Source organism: Anas acuta, chromosome 1, assembly GCF_963932015.1.
Source record: "Anas acuta chromosome 1, bAnaAcu1.1, whole genome shotgun sequence".
Classification (NCBI taxonomy): Eukaryota; Metazoa; Chordata; class Aves; order Anseriformes; family Anatidae; genus Anas; species Anas acuta.
Window position 1 is genome coordinate 24,589,453 of NC_088979.1, and position 25,974 is coordinate 24,615,426.

Below are 25,974 nucleotides of genomic sequence, written 5' to 3' on the forward strand. Positions count from 1 at the left end.
CTTTCCCATCTCTATGAAGCTGTGTTTATTTTGTTCTGAATGTTTGCCAGAAAGAATTACTGAATTTTACCTTTTGTGAATGAAGAATTATTTAAAGAATAAATAACACCTTTTTTATTTGTGTATAAATAAATTTGTATTCAATATAATTTAATATAATTGTGTGTAAAATGTGTATAATGCATATTTTAAACAAAAGGATGAAGAAAATAAAAGGTGTTGCACTTCTTTTGAATTTAAACTTAATATTTGCTGACAGCAATAAAAATCCTTAAGCTTACAGTAATCCTAAAGCATAAGTGGTTGCTTTTTTTCTTTTCCAATAGTCTTACAGATTATGTTGATATGCAGTCTATATACGTTATGATTTTTAATGTTGTTGCTGGCATTATTCTTCTATTTGATTACTGTGTGAGTAGCAGGCTGTAATTTCTAAATGTCACTGAGCTTGCATAATTCAGCTTTGGGCTCCCTCTTACAAGCCTTTATATATGCCAAACAGCTATTGTAACCAAAATGTTTTGTATGTAGAATGCGTTTTTACTGTAAACTACTAAGATTTGTGGTCTTCCTAAAACTTGTGTTTCTGTCTTACAAAATCTACTGATTATATTTGTGGAAAAAAAAAGAATCAAACTAAATCATATTGTTCCAAATCTCTATTTCACTACAGAGACACCAACTGTATTTCCAGAAAATATCAAAGATAAAGAAACACCAACACCAGTTGAAGATATTCAGTTGGAAAGCTCTATTCCTCATACGGATTCAGGAATTGGAGAAGAACAGATGCCTAATATTTTGAATGGGACAGACTTGGAGACCAGCACAGGCCCTGATGCTATGAGCGAGCTGTTGTCTACTTTGTCTTCGGAAGTGAAGAAATCTCAGGAGAGCTTAACCGAAAGCCCCAGTGAAATCTTGAAACCCTCATCATCAATATCCAGTATCAGCCAAAGTAAAGGCATCAATGTCAAGGAAATACTGAAAAGTCTCGTGGCAGCCCCTGTTGAAATAGCAGAATGTGGTCCAGATCCAATCCCTTACCCTGATCCTGCTCTGAAGAGAGAAGCTCAGGCTATTCTTCCCATGCAGTTTCACTCATTTGACAGGTATATGGCTGGATTCATTGTTTTATATTGATTTAATTCAGAAGTTTGAAAGTGTTTTTTTTTTATTATTATTTTTTTTAGTGTTGTTATTCTTCTATTGTTATATATTAGGCTGTCCTAAAAAAAAAAAAACAAAAAAAAAAAACAAAAAAAAACCAGCTTCATTAGCTCTACTTTACTGTTTTACTGAAGCAGACCACATATATAAAAGTGATTCACTTTGGTTTGCTCCATCAGTAGCGAATAAAACTCTGTGATGTACTTGGGAAACAAGCCTATTTTAAATAAATATATTTGCAGCCATTGTATTTTTTTTTTTTGTCCTTTAAAACAACCTTTTAGTGAGGGGGAGGAGAATCTGCTGATACAGAACAGATTGGCTGTGTAGAAATTCAGCTGAATATTCTTTCAAAGGCTTAAATTTTAATTGGATCCATCACTGCACTTGTTTCCTAGTACTGAAACGCTGCGAATATGGCAGGCAGAATGTATAGTTATAGTGGAAAACAGTTTTCTTTTAGGTCTTTAAAAAGCAAATATGCTTAAATGTTAGTGTTTAAAAATGAACTGTTGAAGATTTACCCAAAGAATCCTTTGTTTCTCTTGTTGGGCTGTAGTTTCCAAGCTTCTAATGAAAATAATTTCCATTAAATGTCCAGCCTATCTTAGTTACACTAAACATAGAAATTGTGATAAAATGTGCAACTGTCAACATCCTTTGGGGAGAAGGGAAACCTGTTTTATTGCAGGCTCAACCTGCAATGTGTAAAGAGCTAATTCTCATGTGTATGGATGTGATTAAATTTTCCAGTATGACAAGATCCCTGTAGTTTATTCATGAAACTGTTAAAAATATATATATATATATAGTAAATGTAAGGAATTGAGTTTTAACTCAAAGATATGCTAACTTGTGTTTCAAATCTTTAAGCAGTTGTAAAAAAAAAAATAGTTTATAATTTAGTTGTATCTACAAGAACTAAAATTCTGAAAGTAAAAAATAAAACAAGAAAACAACTGCATTATGATTTATAAGAAAAAAAAAATCTGAATTTACAGAAAACCTGCAAAAATGTCAGAAATGTCTTAATTAAAGTTTTAAGAAAAAACAATGTGCAATCAATGTTTCCAATATAATGTAACTAGTAAAGTGCAAGAAAATAGATGAAAAGTTTAGAATAAAAATGAAGTGCTTTTTCATCATGAATTGCATAGAAAAGCTGATGGCTTTTGTCTGTATGCATAGATTAGTACTAAAGCTGCTTTTCTGAAATAATTCAATAAACAATCAGCATCTGTTGTAAAAGAGAAGATTGGAATGAGATAAGAAAAATGAAATGTGCCTTAGTAGCAAATAATATTTCCCTTTCTAATTTCTAAGAATATTTTCCCTTTTCTAATATTATTTTGGGTCTTATAGCCATTTTAGAGAAAGCTTATTTTAGCAAGTGCTTCATTAAGAGAATATTTTTGGTTCATCTGTCTGCATGGGTTGATTTTAGACTGATTTCAATGTGAACTTAACATTAAAATGATTGGAGAGACGAGTCTTATTATGTATTTTTGAAGTATGTCTTTATAAAAAAGCATTAAAAAACACTACAGGGCTGCAGTAGGTTGACCACAACTTCTATTTTGTGTGAGCACCCACCTTAGATTCTTCTTGAAACAAGGTGACTGCTCATACATTTTGAATGGTAGCTGTTAATATAGAATTATGGAATAATTTGAGAGCTGCTGCACACCTAGAGTTTACATTTTTTTTATAGGCATTCCATACTTAATAGGTTAACTTAGGGCCTAGAGTGTTTGGGGTTTCTTTATTTGTTTATTTGTTTTTATATTTATTTATTTATTTATTTATTTAATCTGCTCTCTTACCCTGCTGACCCAGTTGTGATTTCATTCTTCCATGTGCAAAGTGTATAACTATGTATCTTGGTAGTATATGTTGTACCATATCAAATTGGTATTATTTTTTTTTTCCAAAAAATAGAGGTAATGGTTGGGGTTTAAGCAAAACACCTATTGGATTGACTTCATTAGGATATTTTTTCTCTTTGATAGATCATTCTGCTATCAGATTTTGTTCTGTGAGGTAGAGCACACTTTTTATTATAACCAACAACTGTGAAGGGAAAATTGGCAAGTTAGGCAGGTCCCACCAGATCAGAAAGTGTTATATTCTTATTGTCAATTAAATGGGTGTTATTGAACAGTTGACATTGTCCTACGTACGTTAGTGTTCTTCACCCAAAGGACCTCAAATGGCTGGTTGTACCTCCTGACTGTATCACTGAATACTACCATTGTTCAGATACTTATCTGTGCACTCCACTCATGTTTTTGAAGTATTTTCTTGACCATTGTGGTACTCTTTGGAGTTAAAAGGTGGATGGATTCATTGCTTTTCTTCTTCAAAGTGCAGATTGAGATCCTTACCATGAAACTTTTTTTGGAGGGGGGAGGAATAACAATTTACATAGTATATTGAAATCTATCACTTAGAGTTAATTAAAATGTGAATTGAGGAAGAATCATGGATTTTAGCCTGTGATGATTTATTAACTTTTTCTGTTGCCTCTAGTATCCTAATTATCATTGGAAAAATGAAAAAAAAAAAGTTACAGCTTGGTTCTCTGTCAATGCTTACTCATGCAAATATACTTGTGTTTAATGATATAAACTAAAAATCAAATAATATATATTACATATTTTTTGGAAGCCAACACTATGCTAGTGAACCATATTTTTGTACGTTCTTATGTTGCTGTAGTTTATGCAGCTTTTGGTACTTCACTAAGCAATGTGGCTGTTGATCATGTTTATTCTGTCTAGGGAAACAGTGTACAGTAAACAACAGTGTATTTTTTTTGCTAGATTTATTTGTTTCAGCTCTTTTTTTTGTTAACTTTTATAAAATATACACAGTGATTCTGTATTTATACGCAAATCAAGATTAGAGAAATGTATTTTTCATTTCAATCAGAAGATAATTTTAGTCCTTGTGAGGCTATAGTGGTTTTTATTTTTAATTTTATTTTTCTATTTGGATGGCTGAGTGTCTTATAAAAGAAGTTATGATAATAAATAATTACTAGAAAAATAAGAGTATCTTTGTTGTTTTACAGTCATTTCATTAGCTATAATCTCTCATTTTATATGCAGGTAAATGGCATATGAAGCAAACTACAATAAATAGAATTGAAGTCAGGAATTCTGTTTATCATTAAATATCATGTGTTTATTCCACACATTCTTTTAATTGTACGTTGCTAATACGTTCATAAAAGTCGTTGCCTAATATGCTGCAGTGCATTCTGAGAATTCATGCAGTTATAAATGAAATATAAAAGCAGAAAATGTGCCCAACATATTTTATCAAACCGGACTTCTGTGCAGTTAATGTATGCAGCGGTTCAAGCACTATCGAATGTAAATGATGAGGTGATATTGATGAAAGGAGGGGATTGAGGTCTCGGGGGGCGCTGATGACGGATTGAACAGAAGCGGCCTTGCACCACACGTAACTCAAGTCTGTCGTCTTCACTGCTCAAAGCCATAATGGGAGGTGGCAGTCTGAAATGAGTTGCCACGGCAAAGAGTATTATTTTTGAAATGCTTTCACACAAATCACTAGGCCCTGCATACAACTTAGTTTCATGCTTTAATGTCATCAGGAGGCACAAATTGGTGTGTCTAATTGTTTGCCACCTGCCAGCAAAATGAGCTGCCAGCCAGCCAGACGGGTTTGATTGTCTGTCAGCTATTCAATAGATTGAGAGTGACAACATCAAAAATTTCACTTCAAACTCTGAAGCTTTGAGCAGCTTTTCAGAGACCTCTTCCCCACAAGTGCTTCTGGACAACTGCATTTTTCAATTAGTTTTCAATATATTGCTGCCTTCTGCCTCATCTGTCTTAAGGTAGCTGTAATTACATTATGAGCTATATAAACAGATTTCTGGGACACAGGAGTCTGGATTCTCAAAGTTATGACATGTCTTTTAACGTCAGACTAAATTCCTTGAAAATGGCATCCAGGATGACATTTTTAGAAGCAAACACTAAAGGGTTATTTCACCTAGGTTTGCAACTAATGGAGCATAACTCACCAACAATTTCTTTTTGCATTCTCATCTTCTGTCTGACAAAAATCAGTATCTGTTATTGATTTTAGGGTTTCAGGCTTTCCTTGGGTTTTAGTCAGTTTGCATTTGTCCCACTAGACAACCTAGACAGTTAACATTTGTGAATTTATTTGTGATTCTACCCAGTACTACACTCTAAGGTTTACATTTGTTCCATTCTACTGTTTTTCTAGTAGAGAGATTTTAGAGTGAGGCTGTTTTTGAAATTGAGAGTGCTCTTGGTTTTGTATATGTTTGTTTGATTTTTTTTTTTCTAAATTAGATTTTTATATATTTATATAATTATTTTTTTCTACATGTATCAGAATTATTTCAATAGGAGGCATTTTTTCATAAGCAGAAAATCTTGAGTTCCTGGAAATTAGATCAATTATTTTTCCTAAGTTAAATATGTTACTGACTTTTAATGCATTATCATTTCATAAATTGGAACATTATGGGTTATCATAGTTCAACAAAGTCTTTACAAACATAAGTTAAAATATTTTGAAGACATACTTTTGAAGAATTTTAGGCTTTTTTTTGTTGTTGGTTGATTGGTTGGTTTTTGTTTTCCCATGGAAGGTCCTTGGGGGCCAATCTTAAAGATATTTGTATGCTAGAGAAGATGGACATTTTGTGGAATCCAGTCAGGGATGGTATGTGTCCTGTCAGTATGGAGAAAGGAGGTATTTTTAAAATACATTTAGATCCATAGCTATATTTTGTATACATGGACTATGTTTGAAAGTAATTGTCATTATCTCTATGTGTTTTAGTAGAATGAATATGTATATATATTATATGTATACATAAAACTGATTACAGGAAGGGAAAAGAACAAGAACTGTGAGAAAAGATACTCTGAAGGCTCAGATGGAGAAGTTCAGTTGTATCTGTTGTATTATTGCACATCTTTGGGAGATCACTGCTGTACACTGGTCTACCTCAGTCTTTTACATAAAATATCTAAATCAGTACACTACATTCCTGTTACACTACATGTCTCCAAAAAATGTAAAACAGATTTGCCGAAAACTAGATTTGGTTTTCTTGAAAATTTAATACAATAAAATGAGCTATGACTAAATATGTTTTAGTCTTCTCCCAGTTAAAAAAAAAAAAAAAAAAAAAAAAAGAAAGAAAGAAAGAAAGAAAAAAAAAATAGGATTACTTTTTAAAGTTCATAAATTAAAATAATTGGATAAATCAAAATGCCTTTCCTATGAATCAGGTGGGGACAGGTGCTGCCTTAGACATTGCATTCCACACTACTTTGGGTATCACACAAGTTTTTTGTAAACAATGAAAAACTAATAAGCAATGTGAAGATTCAGGGCTTCAACTGGGGTCCTAGTCCACTCTCAGTAGTTTTCATGATTTTTATGCAGTGGATATTGGAGTAAAAGGAAAGACTTGAGAGCTCATCTCTCTAGAATATATTTCCTCATGTAGTAGTTAAAATATGCTCCAAAGAATGAAATGTATGGTTTCAGATCCCATTAGATAGAAGAGGGAGATGAAGTTGCACTGCCTGTCTTCCTGAATGGTGTCTTAGTCACTGATTTCCTAACTAAACAGAGGAAAATGTGGAAGAGCATCTCCCCCTCGGCTCTTCATTTAGAACAAATTTATACTAAATTTATTGATAGGTCAAGTCAACCAAAATTAGGTACATTAACCTCTTTTTTTTTCTTTTCATCAAGCTGTTATCATGTTCCTCTTGTTTGTTATTTAACAATCTACATACAGCTCTCTCAAAACTCTTACAATCTATGTGATGTTCATCTTTTCATATTCAGTGCACTGAAATAGTTATATCTTATAAATGTATGTTTTATGAGGAGAAACTAGTATCTCTTTACTCTTCAGTATGATTCATAGGATATACAGCTGAAAACTATACTGGGTTTCTGTCTTAATTTTTTTTATCACAATAGGCCTCTGTAAAAAAAATATGTATATATTAAAGCTTTATTCACTTTTACAGAACTGCTACTTTTTAGCTTTTGATTTATTTTTTTTTTTAATATCACAGATAGATTAGTTTCCTTCCCCATTCCCAGTCTACATTTCATACTATTCATTCCTTTATGATTTTTCTTTATTCAGTAATGTTTCTTGCACTTAATACATGACATTTTAGCTTATATTCTATTCAAATTCTTCAAACTCATTAAATTTCTGGTATTTCCAATTTCTCTATTCAGTCATGACCATTTGTCTTTCTTAATAGTAAGTTTTTTATCTCTTGCAGTATTTTCTTGTTTCTTGACACTTTTTAGATTGTTTTAGATGCTTCAGCTAATTCATCATGAATGCCAGGGAGATTCTGCAAATTGCACTGGAAATACAACCTGAAACTCACTCTCCCACTTGATCCAAGCATGAAATCAAAGACCTTCATGTTCTTGTCCTAAAACCATACCTAAGACAATTCACTTCCTTTATTTAGAAATAATAATCATAATCATAACTGTTTAGTAGATTAGGAACACATTATATACTTTAAAATTTTGATGTTTTGATGAATATATGCTATCAAATGACTTAAAGAACCAATAAGTGGACATTCAGCGCTAACATTTCATTTGCATGAACTTCAAAGATTATATATTTCTGTGAGACTTCCAGAGTTACATCTTTACTCCTTGATTTCAGATGAATCTTATCTTAATGCAGTAAACCTAATAGAAGGTTGTCTTAAATAGGATTCAAAAAGTGCTATTAATACTTGCTAACAAACACTTTAAAAGATTTTAACCATGATCTGGGAAGAATAGTGAGAAATGAATATGCATGTTTCATACTGGATCAAACATATATAGGTATAGAGAATACACAAAACTTTCTACTGTGATTTCTTCTGAACCATCTGGCAGAAGCTGATGTTTGACACAGAATACTCTTGTGAAAAAAACTTACTGAGGTACGTGCTTCTTGAAAATTAACAGAATCATAGAATAGTGTGGGTTGCAAGAGACCTTAAAGACCACGTAGTTCCAACATGCTGCCATGAGCAGGGACACCTCCCACGAGACCACGTTGCTCAAAGACCCATCCAACCTGGCCTTGAATACTTCCAGGGATGAGGCATCCACATCTTCTCTGGGCAGCCTGTTCCAGTGCCTCATCAGCCTTACAGTAAAAAAATTTCTTCCTAATGTCTAATCTAAATCTATCCTTTTTTAGTTTAAAACCATCATTACACTCACTATGCTCCCTTTAAGGAGTCCCTTTCCATCTTTCTTGTAGGCCCCCTGTAAGCCCCCTTCTCTTCTCCTGGCTGAATTCAATTTTCTCAACCTGACAATCCCAATTCTCAGCCTGAGAAACTTCAGGCTTAGGTTTAGAATTTAAAAAGGACACTCAGAGCAGTAGAATAATGATTAGTAGTCACATTTATGTTTAGAATTGTAAAATACCTGATGAACTTAGAATGAGTTGCTACAGCCAATTACTGCTAAGCCTTTGTTGACTAAATCACTGAGGAACATTTGCGACCATGATGATGTGATTCAGGAAAATGTGCACCACTTTGGAACATTTAGGAATCCTGAAATACATTGTATAAAATATGGCCTAAAAAGAAATGACAGAATTATGTATGACCTTTTCTTCTAGACTGTAGATTTTTGTTCCTTCATGAAAAGAATATCTGAATACTTGGCAGAGACACATATCAGGCATCTATCACATTAAATTATTTCTTTCATTCATATTATCTTTAGGTAGATAACCATGCATCTTTCATAAATCTGTTTTGGTTTGGCTTGGATGTTGTTTTCACTGTTCATGCCATTGGAGTGGTTTGATTGGCTAAAAGATGGTGTGTGTATTTTTTAATTTGAAAGCTGTCAGTCTTTCACTTTTCTTGTTCTGCTACTACTTTGTTTTGCACATTTTTGTCCAGTCTATTGTGTTGTTCATAGAGTTTCTTAGTCTTCTTCATCTGGATGTCATTCTCTATATTCACTTATTGTGTATTATTTTATCAAGAGAATGAGACATTTTGACAAGATTACCATGGATGATATGTCAGAAAACGGCATTTTCTTTTAAGCTAGGATGATAATGTCTCAAGGTTTTGCATCCTCTTATGGTAGAGATGTTTCTTGTGATTATTTTTAATTTAATAACACCTTACCTGTCTTCATGTCTTGATTCACACCTAAAAAAGAACATCAACCAGATGTGAAACATTAGTACTTGTGGAATACGGGGAGGATTGTCCTTTCTTCCAAATGGAATTAATTTTTAGACTTAAACTACACTCAAGACAACAGTCTTCTAAAGAAGATTTCTTCTTGTGTTTTTATGACATTGTAAGGACTCTGCACTTGTCAGTAGCTACTCAATATTCCTTAACTCAAGTATTCCAGAACTCAAGTATTTGATTGAAACATTAATTGAGCTAGAGATCTTTTGTGTGGATACGAGCTAATTTTAGGAATTTTCATACTTTTATGGTGCAGATTAATCTACCGGTGTAGACTCAAGTTTTATTCACCTGTAGCAGCTGCTATGTAAACACTTTACATCACCAAGGACTGAAAGATATTATTAACTCCAAATGAGAGCAATTATTTTAGTGTCATGTATCTTAATCAATAGTTATTCCATTGTGCAAACTCATCTTCTCCTAATGTGAATGGAAAGAGACTGAAAAACATCAATGTGCCTAGAATTACCTTTCGGAAATACATGCTTTAGGGTAGTGGTAACGCTGTTGTTGAGAATGCAGAAATATTAACTGGGACTGTGATCCCCTTTAAAAAGAGTAAATTATTATTATTATTATTATTGTGCTTGAGGAACCTTTTGTACACTGTCATCAGATAAAAGATCATAAAAAATAAGCTGTATGTTATTTTCACAATGGCTTCACAAATAAAATTTCCATCACCAGGCTTTGAATGAAAATCCAGAGAAATTGAGGACTTAGACATATATTAACTACATTTACAAGAGACAAAACCAAAACTCTTCACATTTTGATCCATTATGTGCCATCATGTTTACATGAAAGTGTCACAAAATAATTACCAAAGGAACTTCTAGAGCAAAATGTGGCCTTATTACCCTAAATAGTTGCATTTTCTCCCTACATTATTTCGTTAAAATAATTATTTTTAGTTATAAAGGAAAATGTATCTGCTCAAGTAGAAAATGTGTATGATGATGATAATACATTGTCTTAACATTTACAAATATCATTTGTTTCAGGTTTGGTTTTTCACTCAGTTTTACTATTGGCATAGACTTTTATTGGAATCATTTTTTAAAATAAAGACATTAAAAAAAAAATAGAAAAGTTTAAATTTACCTGTCTGCACTATGACAGCTGTTCAGTGTTGAAAAAGTGATAATTAAATGTCTATACAATCTTTTCCTTCTTCCATTTTAGCATGTGCAATGTATTTACAAATTCTCAAGACTACACTTAAACATTATTTTTTAAAGGGCATAATACCAATATTGTGCATGTAAATCTGTACTACTAGTATGCTGGCTTAGTTTTGAATGCTTGGTATTTTCTTTGCAAATCTAGACCACAGGCACACATAGTGGTATCAACAACATATCAATGAAGTGATGTGATGTTTCAGTTTTAGGGGCACTGAAAGAGAAATTGAGTTTCTCAGAACAACAAAGAGTAGGAGTATCGTTTCATATACGTGAAACTATAGGGTTTATATGAAACTATATACTATAGGGTATATATAAAACTATATATATACATGCATCTATATATGTGGTTTGACTATAGGTTAACTATGAAACCATCCATATATTATATATATATATATGGTTTCATATATAGTTCACGTAGTCAACCTATTTCAGAAAGATTAAGGAAATTGCCTTTATTATGCATTCTTTATCAATAGCATTATAACAGAGTGTAATCCTGTAATAAGCAAAAACTGTTGCTAACTCTGCTGCAGAGTTTTAGTAATCTGCCATTTCTTTTCCTACAGGAGCGTAGTTGTACCAGTGAAGAAGCCCCCACCAGGTAGTCTGGCCGTGACCACAGTTGGAACTGCCACAGCGGGGAGTGGGCTGCCACCGGGTAGTACACCTAATATATTTGCTGCAACAGGAGCTACACCAAAAAGTATGATTAATACAACAGGTATCGTCCTTAAATATTTTTGTGACACTCATTTTTCCTTTTTTTTTTTCTTTGTTTGTTTTTGTTATTTTTAGTGGTGTTTTGTTTTGTTATTTTTAGAGGTGTTTTGTTTTGTTTTGTTTTGTTTTCAACCATCTTTTTGGTTACTGTTTATATACTGTTCAAAAAAAAATGGAATGACTAAATCTTGTCCTTTGTTAGAGACAGTATTCTCACTTGGTGTATGTTTACAATCTTTGATAGTACATGTTGGACTTGCACAACCTTTAAATAAGTGAATAAATATTGTTTTATAGTCATAGTTCAGAATAAAAACGAGCTAGCTTCTCCAGTGCTCTGTAGCAGAGGATGTTTGTACAATATATACCAATTAATACCACCCTGCACACCAAAAAAAAGGCTACAGGATATTTATGCATATATTGTAGGTTGTGAAGGTAAATAGTTTTGTCAATCATTATTTATCAATACAAGTATTTTATGGTTTTTGGAAGGTTTTTTTGGTAAGAATTTACCTAATTTAACTCTAGTCATGTCGTATCAGTAGTTATTTATTGTGACCTATAGAAGGAGGATAACAGTTTTTTTAATTATTTCAACTATTAAAAGTGGGATTGTCTATCATGAAAGAACCCGTTGACTATGGAGACTGTGGTTTCCTATCAGAAATGAATCCTTACTGTGAGAGCAACCAATGTTTATTTAAACTCCTTTGAAATGTCTGGCTATGGTCTGTTTTCTTTCTAAACTAAGCAAAAGCACTTGAGAGAAGAGCTCTCTTCAAGGATATCACAACTGCAGTCAAGGGTTGAGAAAATTAAAATCTCCCTGGGGTTGCAGAAAATGGAGGGGGAAGCTTTTGGCATCCTTCTACTTCATGGAATAATATGAAGACACACTCATTATTTTTTTCTTTCTTTTTGCAGATTACCTTTAATACCTGGTAATAGAACTTTGATTTTCCTAATGATAAAAAACAAAACAGACAAAAAAAAAACCCTCTAAGTTAATTATCCTGAGGCAGATGGGAGGGAAGAATGCTTTGAATATGTTTTTGCTTCTATGAATGGTTTTATTTTGTGTAGCCAATTCTGTTAATCTTGAATGGATTTCCTTTTAGGTACTCTTGTATCATGCAAAAAATAACCTACATTGGAAACCTTGTTTTCCAAATGATATTGAGTAGTGTGAGCTTTTCAGACTCCTCACTGATTAAAGATCTGGCGTATTTTGGCTGGAATGTAGTAGCTCTTCTTTGTAAGTAATAGCATTTAAAAATCAGTTGTCTCCCTTATACCACTCTTAGTAGAGGACAGTATTGCGGGTACCATGGTATGTTCACATTTTTGTAGATTTTATAGCTTTTTCTGGGTTTTGTTTGTTTGTTGTGTTTGTTTGTTTGTTTGTTTTTGTTATGTTTTACATTTTGTATTTGTCTCCTAGCTTGATTTATGGAAAGTATTAATTATATGAAACTTCAAGTGTCAGATTTAATTAGTCAGAACTAAATGTGTACTAAGCTTCTTGTGATCTTACTTGGTAAAGCCTTTTATGCCTGAATTCATGTGAATGAATTTTATTGATTAATTCTACCAAGAAAGAGTTTTCAAAATGATTCCTTTCCAACAAATTTAATATCAACATTTTAGAAACAGTAAATGCATTAATGGCAGCAAGAATTAGCATAACATTGAAAACATATATATATTAAATTAAAATGCTTGTTTTGCAACTTTTAATTTAGCTATGCCTACAGTAGTTAAAACAGTGATTGTAAATGTCAGTTTTTGAGGTGTATGCGTCAAGTATCCCAATGCTTTCAGGTTGTAGAGTTTGTGAAATTACCTGCTGTTATTAATGATTTTAGGGTAAGTAAAGAAAACTTCACTAAACTACAGAGATAATGATACTATGATAAGAAAAGAACAGTATACAATTTTATTAGAAACACTAGATGTCCCCCCAAACCTATTTACAGCTGTTTTTACAGTATGTCACAGCGTGCCAATGCAATTTTATTTTGAGGTATATTCAGTGCTGAAATTCTGAGGAAGGTGGTGTGTGGGGTTTGTTTGTTTGTTTATTTGTTTCTTTAAGTTATTCATAGATTGGAGTCAGTGTTTACATTTCATCTGCCATCACTGTCATAGTCGATGTCACTGTCACAATGCAATGAAATGTATGTTACTGATGCCCTTTTAGTGCTTTGAATATTTCTTTTGGGAGACAGGTTTTCTTCCTTCATTACTGTAAGAGTCTGTTTCTGTAGTTTTTAGAGTTGATTTCTGTAATTCCTATCCTGATTCTCACCTCTGTGTTAAATCTGTAGTTCTTACTCTGTTTAACCTTATCTTCTGGGATCCTCACTGGTTAAATAACTTAGCAACTATGTTTTTAAACAAAAGCCATAATGAAAAGGGGAAAAGCAATGTGTGTTACCTAAGAATATATAACCCACATCTCACTCACACTGTAATAAAATTGTAGTAATTAGAGTAAATCAGCTCCTACTCTAAATCCTGAACCAACCACTATAGTAGCCCAACAAAACCTACTTCATTTTGGTATTGTTTTGAATGGTTTTTTTTTTGTTGTTTTGTTTTGTTTTGTTTTAATGGGACAGTCAAAAATCCAATTTTTACCTTAATTCATTTCAAAAAAAAAAAAAAAAAAAAAACTAAATACTTAAAGGCTAATAATAATAATAATAATTGTACCTGCTGCCAGAAAATATTTGCCCATTACCAGCCTTTTATCTCTACTTTATTTTCAGATGGCTGCTGAAGCAGTTAAGAAATCATACAGGCTTTGTAAATATTTTATTTGTTATTTGTAGGAAATTAAAATATATATATATTAATATGCCTATATATCAGTTACTAATACTGACCAGCAATGGGGAGTTACTAGTTAGGATTTAAATGAAATTGGTAGAATAATGTAGTTGATCCCTTAACTTCATTTTCTGGGGTCTTCCACCTCTTGTTGCTAACTTGGCTAAATCTTTTGCTTGACACCCTCATCTCTGGTAACACTGCAGTCTCTCCAACTCTACAAGAGTTAGTTGATACCTCTGTTGCTGTGATGTGTTACATGGTGACCGTGCAGCAGAACACTGACAGCATTTATCACGATGCTTTCACTACTGCTCACAGCCACTGTATGCCTTTTCTGTTTTGCTTCAGAGAGTCTGAACTCACAGTGCCGTTTCAGCAAACATGATAGATTGGCATTTATAGTCTAAGTTTAGCCCTTAGCTCTGACCCACATCACATAAAATATAAATGTACACTCTGTTTGCATCTTTTTTCTGGGCAGCTGTTCACAACCCATTGAAATGATATCCCCACTGCCCTCCTTACTCTTCAGGTCTTAAAATTCCCCTTGACTTGAGGAAGGAAACTGAAAAACTAAAATTAGAGTCTTGTTAGAGTATTAATATTCTTCAGATGCTAGTTTCTCCCATTACTTGATGAAGGAATGAAAAATTTGTATTTTCTCAGTCATTTTTTTAAATTTCTATTTAAAAAAATAAAATCTATTTGCCTGTAGTTGCAACTGGGCAGCCAAGACATATGTATGTATAGAAAAAAAAAAAAAAAACCAACACAGTTTAACTCCTATTCTTCTCAAGCTCATCTTAAATATACCTCTATTTTAGAAAGTTCTTGATTTACAAGATGATGTAAAAATGTTTTCATCTTTGGAATATAATTTGAGAATAATGAAAATGAGGTAAGGATTTATTTTGCCTGACTTTCAGTAGCTATTTAGTTTGTTATTTTTATACCAGCAAAATAAGATATTAATTTATATGGTATTCAAATTGAATGTTTTTAATTGTTTTAGATTAAGTAACATTATTTCCTTACTTAAAAGTAAATGAATAAGACAAGGACTATATTAAAAGTTTCTAAAAGTTATATTTTTTCAGATTGAATTAAGACCTGTATTTTTTGGGGGACAGGTGCAGTAGACTCAGGATCTTCTTCTTCCTCTTCGTCATCCAGCTTTGTGAATGGTGCTACCAGCAAAAATCTCCCAGCTGTCCAAACTGTTGCTCCAATGCCAGAGGATTCAGCTGAAAATATGAGGTACACAAGTTCTATCTTTTAATATTAATTATCATTTCTTTTCCCATAACAACCTCATACATACAAAACACTATAAAAAGGAAAATATATATATATATGAGAATGTATTTTTAGCTTCTTCATTACGCCTTGCTGTAGTTATTCGTATAATTCAATATATATTTATAAACTTCTTTAGTACTAAGAATGTAGAAACTAAAATAACACTTCACTGAAAAGCCTAATTTCTTAGGACTATGCTGGTCGCTAAAACTTTGTTAAAAGTTATTTTTTAGTTTACCAGCTTTTTACAACACTCAGTAGTGAAAGTAAAAATCAGAATGCAAGCACAACTTGGTAATAGGGCTTTAGTAAGTGGAGAGACACAAATTCTTCTGAGCAAACAAAAGCCCTGTTTAAACTAGAGAGGGTGAAAATGAACATGCATTTGTGCAGCTAACTAAATGGTGGACTAGATCTAGATATAGCAAGAGGAACATGTCATGGAATAGTCCCCTAAAATCACCCTCTAAAATTCCTATTGTGTATCTTTGTATGATAATTTATTTAGTAAAGGTATTCATTTGTGCCATAGACAAATTTTCAACCTTTTCAATGTGCACACCTATTTGCCCTAAAAAGCTGCAACTGGATATAGTAAAGAGGACAAAGTCTTTTATAAAATTCAGATATTAAAGTATGTTAAAATTAACTTGAATCTTTAATAAATTTATTATTAAACAATTTTACTAATGTAACATTCGTATATTTTTTCAAAAGCATTTTGAAAGTTTTTGTCCAGGAGTCATAGAACAACTTCAGTTGCAAAATCAGGCATTCATATTTTGAATTCTGAATTTGAACTCAAAAGTAGTTGTACTCCAAGTACTAGCTGTAATTAGTCAATGGAAAAATGTATATGGAGCATTACATCAAAAATGTAGATAAATTAATCAGCCTGAGTCTTTGGGGCTTTTTTTCCTTTCTTCACTTCCCTTTTCTACTAAAACTTTATTTTGATATTAGACCATTTTTGTTTTTCTCATTTTAAAATTATTGTGCTTGTAAAAATCAGAGCTGTTTGTGGGGACGGAAAGCATGAAGTGACAGCTAGTTTGTCTAAGCCTTCCCTTATAGTAACTGCACAGGAAAAAAATAACTCCTTATTGCTGTAGACCAAGCAGAAGAGAGTGAGCAGGAGGTTGATCTTGGACTCTTAGGCATTTAATAGTCTTGATTCGTAGGTGGAGGTTTGGTCCGGCCTGAGGTTGCAAAGGTAGCATACCTGGGACTGAGACAGTGTGTGCCCCTATCTCAGAATCTTGTTACATCTCTGCTGTGGTGATTATATATATCCAAGGCTAGAGATCATGTTGCTTTTTCTGTTTGATATCACATAACATTACAGAAATTGCAAAACATTGTACAAACTAAACTTTATCATGAACATACAAAATGTTTACTCTTTCTAAATATTTTCAATTGTCATTTAAAGTACTTCACTTCTGCCTTCTGTTTCTTTTTACTCTAAAAGATACATTTTTAATATCATACATTCTATGATATTTTATCGTGTTTCATTTCAAGTCTTACGAGAATCTTTAGCTATAAAAAAAAAAAAGAAGAAAAAAAAAGTAGGCACACAGAAATTTGGCTTAATAACCAATCATGTAGGATTGGTGGGCAAAGAGTGAATTGATTCTCCTGTAATTTCACATTCATCATTCATAGACACTCTGCTTTTGATAAGAGGAAAGTAAACATGTGTAATGTGTAATAACATGGTACTAGTCCTGTTGAGAGTAAAATCCTACTAATGAAGTAAATTAAATGGTTCAAATAACAGAGTTAGTTTTTACAGTAGGGAATTTAATTCCACAATCTCCTGTCTGTAGCTTGTATAAGCTTTGTGTTTCAGAAATATTTTATAAGTGAGGCTTTTAATCGAATTTTATCAGTTCGTTTGAGATAAAATACTGGTCTTTAGATCCTATATTTTTATTTAGATTTAAAAGTAATACACCAAGAACTATTTCAAAAGATCCACTTGGATTCCCTGCGATTGATACTGTATATAACAGTACATTTAATAAAAGTTGTTCTTGACATTCTTGGTAGGTTTTATGTAAACCTTTATTTTCACAGGCTGAAGTAAACAAATTGCATACCTAATTCTCTCACTAGATTGAAATAAATTGCTTACATTCCTTCTTTGTGAGCAACTCAAGTGCTAGCTACTAAGAACTATTCACAGGGTTATTTGCTTTTTTCCCCCTGCAGTTTAAAAAGTATTTTTTTAATCTGATGCTGCTACTATGCTCCTTAAGTAGTCTTTGTCCCAGTTTATCACCTTTGTGCTCTTGCTGTCTCCCCTGTCCCAGTTTATCACCATTGTGTATATGGACATCATATATAATTATATATAATATATATTATTTATTTTCTTAATAATTTTTTCAAAATAAATAGTCTTGAATTTGGATGCTATTAAAAATGTATTTGCATTTAAGAATATGTACAACTGGAGAGAAAAAAAGTATTTTGTTTATTGATCACAAAATATCCTTAAAAACTCTTAGCTCAGTCATGAAAACTAGTTACATGAATCCCCATAGGGAGTTCCATAATGATTGCAGGATGCATTATAAGGTATAATAGATGTGAGAAGCAGCTGTAGTATCAGATCAGTCTGTCTGTCCTCTTTAGCTTCTCTCTGTGCATGTGGGTGGACCATAAATTCAGTAGATGAGCCACCTGCTTCCCTGAATCTTTTTGGGGTCTCTGTTTATGCTTTTTTCTTTATTCTGTTTCTTCTTTTTGAAACTGAAGGAGCAGAACTTCAGTCAGTTTTCAACACATAAATGCACCTTAGTTTTATACAAAGGCAAAAGATTTTTTTTTCTATTTTTTTCTCAATTTAAATATTAATTTCCATCATTTAATATGAATTTTTAAAGAGTGCTAAACTTTGATCTTAAACTTTTACAGAATACTATCCCAAATTCCCTCTGAATAGATCCATAATGTACAAGACCAATCACTATCCATTTGATAGCAAGATGCTCAAATACCTTGAGGTATGAATCATAGAATGTTTAATCCAAAGTGTTGATTAACAGCACAACCATACCTCCCATGTGATTGGATCTTTAAATAAAATTTTGGATAAAAATTTTGGAAAAAAAAATTTTCTTCATTTTAAAACTTTTTAACTTCTTTTTTTTTTTTTTTTTTTAATTGTACATGAAGTTTTCAGTTACATGAACTTAGAACCTTTAAGTAAATTTACGGTGAAAGCCTAATTTAAAACATGGTTTAGAGAAGTCTAGTCTAGATTTATCTAGTAGTTTTTTTTTTCTAGCAGCAAAAGCTTGCTTTGCTCTATATTGCAAATGAAAAACTCAAAGCTAGTCATCAGTGTTTCAAGTACAGTCAATAGAAGCTCTAGCACGATGAAATTCACTCCATCTAATCATTTAAAACAATGAAACTCTGACTTAGAATATTAAAAAATCCATATCTTAATTTGAAATAGGGAAGCATCAACTTGAAAGAAAATAAGCTATAAGAATTCATTTTAAGCTATTAAAGGAAAACTTCCAATGTGTTTATAATGTGATATTTGTTTTTAATTGTAGGAATCTTTATGTGACCTGAATCAAAAGGTCCACATTTATTTAACATTTATATGTAGTAGATACCTTTGAAAATTTGTTAGTGTTCATTCTCTAAGGTTCTGTCAATAAATGTAACTTCTTCCTATACTGTGCTTTTAAATGCCAATAATATTTTGTTGTTGTAGTTTCAGCACAAATAAAATGTTCTGCTACAAACTGTCTGGGGAAAAAATGAATGAAAGAAAGAAAAAAGTAAAAGAAAGAAAGGAAATGACAGAAAGAAAAAAAAAAAAGAAAGAAACAAACTTAATAAATATGTATATATATTGGTAGACCAGAATATGTATGTAATATAATTTGTTTTTCAGTAATACATCATTTCTTTGAGGTTATGTGGAAAGTGTTTAATCTTGGCACAAGAGTTTCAAAGTGCACAGGTGTTGTGCTCTGTCAGGTTTTAAAAGGGACAGAATAAAGAAGGAATCTAAGGAGACAGAGTTCCTCAGATAGTACACAAACCTCAGCAGTACTATTGCTAGCTTTGTATACTTGGAAAAAGGTATGTTATTTCAGAAGCAAACAGAAGTCACAACACTCCTTCCCATTGTACAAGTAGAAATTTAGGAATACTCCATGCCTCAAAAAGTCTCAGCAGGCAGAAAGGTAGAAATGCAGTAGAAAACTGATTTACCTGTGATCATTTTCCCCCAAAGTTGAAGAAAATAGCATTGATTTTTCTTTATTCCTGTTCTAGAGCACTTCCTTTCTACCTTGTCTAGAACATTTCTTAGTCTACCATTTCAATGACAGATATTGTTATGTGAAAGCTTGAAGAAAAAATCAAGTTATTTGTGATTGCATTATGTGAAAAAAACTACTCTCTTCAAGTTTTCAAATATATAAAAAAAAAAAGGTGAGATAGGTGAAATATCTGACATTCTTCTTCCATGTTTAAAAATGAGAAAAAAAAAAAAAAAAGTTTGCTTGTTTTGGAACTCTGTCAATTCTGTAGAATTTAAAAGGCTGCCACACTGCTGAATCTGGAATGGCATTTTCATTTACATAAAACCATTTAAACACATGTAAATAATTTAAATTATTATCATTTTCTTCTCTAAAGAATCTTACAGAAACTTTTAAAAACGGGTGTGATTTGACATCATTTAATTTCAAGTTTTAAGTCTTCTTCCAATCATGGTCTCTGTTTTTCCACAGTATCACAGCAAAGCTTGAAAGAGCCTTAGAAAAGGTGGCCCCTCTCCTGAGAGAAATTTTTGTTGATTTTGCCCCTTTCCTATCTCGTACCTTGTTGGGCAGTCATGGACAAGAGCTGTTGATTGAAGGTACTGTTTCTAAGATTATATTATTTTAGTTATTAGTAGTTTGATATGAATACTGTTTCTTTTCTACTATTTTTGATAAATAAATGAATTAATTGTTAATGTCTTGTGATTTCACTTACCCTCATTTAACTTTATATAGAGTAATTAAAAATGTTACCCTGAGATATCCTGTCACCTTGGAGTGCAAAAATCTCTCTGTAATTTGCTTTTTGCTCCTCAGAATAATAATGTGTCTTTCATATTGACTTTGAGAAACTGTTGAAAAAAGTACAGTCAATTCTTATGGAAGAAAATAAATTGAAGAATGTGGTCCAATATTATTGATATGTGCATCTAGATTTGGTAGGGAAACTGTTTCCTTGGGTGGGTCAATTGGATTCACATGGGCAGATAAAGAGCTGTCCCTAGAGGAGAATAAAAAGCATTTATGTATGTATGTGTGCATTTATTTTAAGAGAAGTATCTTTGAACACTTTCAATGATTTTTTTATGCATTGTCTTTACCACTAAGTAGTTATAAAATTTGAGAAAATAATGAAAACTCTTAAGTGAGCCATTAAGTAATCCTGAAGTTATGTAGAAAGTAATGAATCACTACTAGCACAGCTAAAATAGTGATGGGGGAATGACATGAGCATGCACTTTTCCTATGTCATATATCCAGAGGAACATATTCAGTCAAGGAAATTTTTTATTTCATTTCTTATTGTCAATTAACTGTCAATATTGTTTACTGAGAGGTATAAGAGTCATTAATGCAAAACTCATGCTGTGTGAAGATGTCTGCAGGAAAAACAAAAGAAATCAAAACAGTTTTTCTTCCTTCTGCTGTATATACATTTTCTCTAAATACTTGTGTAGAGGTAGAGTCTTTTCCTATGCTCTTAGTTATTATACCCCATGTTGGCCTTCTTTTCTTCTTAATTCTAGAAATATTTGACCTTGTGACTCAAATCTTTTAAATAGCATTTTCCTTTTTTGATATATATATTTTTTTTAATAGAAGGAGTGAGTGGTAAAGTAGCTTAATAATTCTCAGAAACTTACTTTTTTTTTTTTTAATAATACTGTTTATTTCATAGCTATGTGTAAGTTGCTGTTCTCACTTAATGACACCTGAAGCTGAGCTATTCAGTGAGAACATTGAGATGACTGTAAAATATTTGATGTGTTTCATTAAGTCTTCATTTCAGTAAAGTTGATTTTAAAATTTGCAGCAGTATTATTTTTTTCTGTTTGACGATTGTTTAATTGCATTATATTTTTTATAGAATACAAATACAATTGTCTTAGTTTCACCTCAGCTCTTTTATAGATTAAAGGTTTCTTCTCCAGTGCTGTTCCTACTTCATCTTTTGGTCCAATTTGTAGTGTGGACAGGGGTCCAACGTTTTTCAGCATATGACAAGACTGAAAAGCTACAGGCCACAGGAACCCCACAGTACATGGCAGTATGAGTCTATGTCATTTCTGTCCAGACAGAGATCTGGTCTTGTTGGCCGTAGCATTATTCCAATATCCACTTTGACTGCCTTTCCAAATTTTGTCTCTTCTATGATTCAGCCATACAATTCATTCTCAGGAATAACTGTTTATGAACCAAACACTGAGTTCCAAATTACTTTTTTTTTCTATCACTCTTTCCTTAGTGTTGTATTTACCTTTTTCTTCAATTGCTCTCATTTTTAATTTTTAATTTTTAATAAATAAATAAATAAAAAGGTTCTTTCTTCCCAAAATGTTGAAATAGCAATCTATAAAGAGAAAAATCCAATCAGAGGTTAGATTCGTGCACTATATGCCTCAGGACTCGTATTTCTGTTCACTCTTACTAAAGCAGTAGGACTTTTTTCTTCTTAACAAGGAACTCACAGAGTAACTTTTACAGTCACTGTGTACTTCTCATCTTAGTTTTCTTCATTGCAGACTTGATTTCAACTAAACTGGTATTACCTAGCTGAGTTCCCTTTAAAAGAGAATTCTAAATTCTCTCCTAATCCTTTACCTGAATTGCTTGCAAATTTCCTGTCATTGTTTACCAATAACTAAAGTTATTGGTAAAGTCTTATCCCCTGAAAGTGCTCTCTATATAATGACTCTGCAAAACAGAGATTATCAGTACAGTAATTCAAGGTATTTGAGTAAGCAGAATTTATTTTGAGCTTAGATAATTTAAACTTGATTTTTTACTGGCAAGTACCAATTAGCTTGACAGTTTTATATGAAATAGTTTAATCTGTTGCTTTGTATGTAAAGGTTTTACTTACAGGAATTAAAAAAGAACAAATAAACTTCATTTAATCAAATCTGAAGGTGCTGTTTTTCAAAATGACCCCCTGATAGAAGGGGAACCCTATCAAGTAGTAATCTGACACTGCATTGCTATAGGTAAAACTCTTCACCCATTTACTTACTGAAATAGGTCTCATTTCCCCAAACCAGTTCTTTTTTTCAAAGGCATCATACACTTCACTGTTCTTCAAATGTTTCATCCACTTTCCAGAATATTATGTAAGTGGAAGGTGTCCTTACTGATAAGTTAAAAATGACTGCAGTTGATTGCAAATAGCTTTAAACAAAATATGCCAAAAATGGCCCAGTATTACTGTGGTTCATCACCTGAGGTTCTTCAATGCCTCAGAGAACAGAAGTTGCAAAGGTTAAAATTGTCAGTATAGAATCTAATTGGAAACAAACATGCAATATGTGCAGGTCATATATTTAAACTTAGCCATACTCATTGTGGAGTTCCATTTAACACTTGCACAGATATGTTTTCACTAACTCTAGTTTCCATATGGTCTGCAAATACCTTCCATGCAAGGTGCATTACAACATTCTAGCTTTTAGGTGAAAATGTTACAGGCAACTGTAATATGATACATATTCGAAAGAAAAGTTATATCCTCTCTCTGTTGAGTACAAATAAGTAGAAACATTTTCAGTGCAGCTGTACTTGGAGTATCCTAAACAACAAGAATAAGATTGAAACATAGTCACAAATGATCCTTTCTCTTCTCTTTGGTGAGATACCAAACAAACATTACCATTTTTTTATTTTTTTATTATTATTATTATTATTATTTCCTGTGGGATTACTTAGGTAGAATGTCAGCCAGATACCCCTTCTCCAAAAGATCTCTTACAAATTCTTTGACATACATGTGATATGTTTCCGATACATACACAATTCAAATCAGATAAAACAAAAAACGTTTAAATGCTGATAGGAGTTTCTCCTCATTAACTCACCACATGGCCCTATGAAAATATTCAATAGAAGTGGTGATGTATGTAATAATAATAGTAATGCCATACTAGCTTTGTATGGTGTTTGACAGGAGACTTCTTGAAACAATTGAAAAATTGCCCAAAACATTCCTTTGGATAGAGAGATAGAACTTGAGTGCTCAATGGCACTACTTTAAAAGCTCCCAAAGACCACAAGTGCTGCATCACTGTGGCATCTAAGAATACTATCACAACTTCTTTCTGATTTCCTTGAACAATACTGAGTTTTGTATTAGGAGAAACAGGATAATCATTTTCCTGAAATACTGTAGTAATCTGGAAGTCGTTTATAGTTTCTGGAGGGGAAAAAAAAATAAGAAGTCCTATTTGGTGCTTAATGTGGCCCTTGGCTTTCTCTTCAAAAAATTTTCAGCACCTTTTTATTATTGTTGTGCTCAAGAGCACAGATGCTAGAAAAGTGGAGTCATGGCATGCACTTGCACAGATTTCCTTTCCTGTTCATTCTGTTCTGTTCTCTCACTCTTTCATTTCACTCTGCCACATCCCAAATATTTTTGTTTGTGTTTACATGTGTGTTTTCTTTCAACTAATCTGACTTCTTGTATTTGCTTCCAGGTCTGTAGCAAAGAAACTAACTGACATTCTGAACAAAATAAATAAATAGATAAACATTTACAAGTGAGAAAGAGAATACAAACATAGTGTTATGATTTTAAAATTTGCTTTAAATAGGATTAACTGCTTCTAAGTAAAACTCAAACTATTCATAATGTTGAAATTTCTGTGAGCCACTTTGATCCTCTTTTTGATACTTTTAATAATAGTCTTAACTACACAATGGAACTATTTCTGGCAAAGCTAACTGATTAGACAATGATATAAAAAAAAGACAGAAGAAAGTCATTTTGCTGAAGAGAAATGCTGAATCATTTTGTGGAATAACTGCAACTTAAGAAATAGGCATATTTCCACACAGCCAAATGCTGAGTTGGATAGCTAGGAACAAAGAGCAAGCTAAATCTAGACAGATATATCTAGGAGGTGAGGGAAGAAACCACACAAAGTAGGTGTTGTTATATTAATTAGCATACTCTGAGCTCTTTTAGCTTCATGCTGAGGCAGCAAAGACTTGTCCAATCCATGGAAGCTTAGAAAGAGTAGATTCATTTCTGTGCACAACTTCAGTAAACCTGCTACCATTCATTTCTGTAGTGAGTATTTCAGGAATGGTATGCACATACTGCAGAGGGAAAAAAAGAGCATGGTACAAGAGTGATTGATGAATGGGAGATAAACTCCATGAACTACAACATAAGCATCTGGATTTATCCAGTGTACTAAAGATAAGAGAGATCCTCATGCCATGTGTGCAAAAGTAAGATACTACCAGATATCTCAGTCTTTCTACTAACAGAACACATAATGAGGGTAAATAAGGTGGAGAACTTTACTAGGACTTATCATCAAGTATTGAGATCAGTGTTACTTATAGTCTTTAAGTGGTTTAAATTTTCATTCTAAATATAAATCTTCAGTGCAGCTTCTCAAGACAAAAAATATGATGTATCTGCTGAATGGTTTTGGTGTTTTATTGTTACCTCAGAACCCATGAATCCCCATTTCCTCTGTGCTGTACCCTTCACATAATGATAGTCTGTATTGACCTTAATTTTCTCTAATGTTGCCATCACTGTGTTTGTTTGCATGGTCATAGATAGATAGTCTTCAGTGTCAGCTAGCTACCAGCAGCAATCTGTAAGAAAAGGTGTTTTTCTTCTTGTTCCACAGTTGGCCAGATACAGTTGAGAATATATCATGCCTTTTAGGCATCGAAGATGGTCACTGTTCAAGCCAACATGAAATAAGACTCTCTCCTGATTTATATACATATATATATAACTGATTTTTATTTTTCAGTGGAATTCTTTAATTATCATGTTGAAGCTCATTTTAGTATGGTCTATGAGACCATTTCTACTTTCTCTGCCTGAAGAAGCCTGTTTAGTCAGACAACCCACATATAAGGCTCGTGACAGCTATAGTTTGGTCCTCATATTTCAGTGTATGAATGCATAACTATGTGTTTTTTGTGGTTCTAAGACTTATATGATCTCACTGGATCCACTCAAGGATCAGCCTTTAATTATTTTGATAATTTTTGATTGTGTTAGCCAGCTTCAACCAGTGTAACAGAGGATGCTTAAAAGGTATCTCCAATTTTCATGAAAATAGGTGTCTGGTTAAAGAAAAGATACCCTACAATGTCTTGGCTGAGGCAGTAATTACATTACTATTTCTTCATCAACTTCAA

The 25,974-nt window shown here is 32.5% G+C and overlaps 1 protein-coding gene across 14 annotated transcripts in view; it reads left to right on the forward strand.

Annotated features, from left to right (window-relative positions):
• Nucleotides 1-25,974, forward strand: part of NBEA (neurobeachin) — a 509,325-nt gene that overhangs the window by 203,491 nt on the left and 279,860 nt on the right. For 13 of the 14 annotated variants that reach the window (XM_068673009.1, XM_068672960.1, XM_068672963.1 and 10 more), the window contains 4 exons: nucleotides 674-1,112; nucleotides 11,224-11,378; nucleotides 15,346-15,472; nucleotides 20,284-20,411. In XM_068673009.1, coding sequence (XP_068529110.1) covers nucleotides 674-1,112; nucleotides 11,224-11,378; nucleotides 15,346-15,472; nucleotides 20,284-20,411 — 849 coding nt within the window. The remainder of the gene's footprint in view (nucleotides 1-673; nucleotides 1,113-11,223; nucleotides 11,379-15,345; nucleotides 15,473-20,283; nucleotides 20,412-25,974) is intronic. The other variant, XM_068672964.1, reaches the window with a different exon arrangement.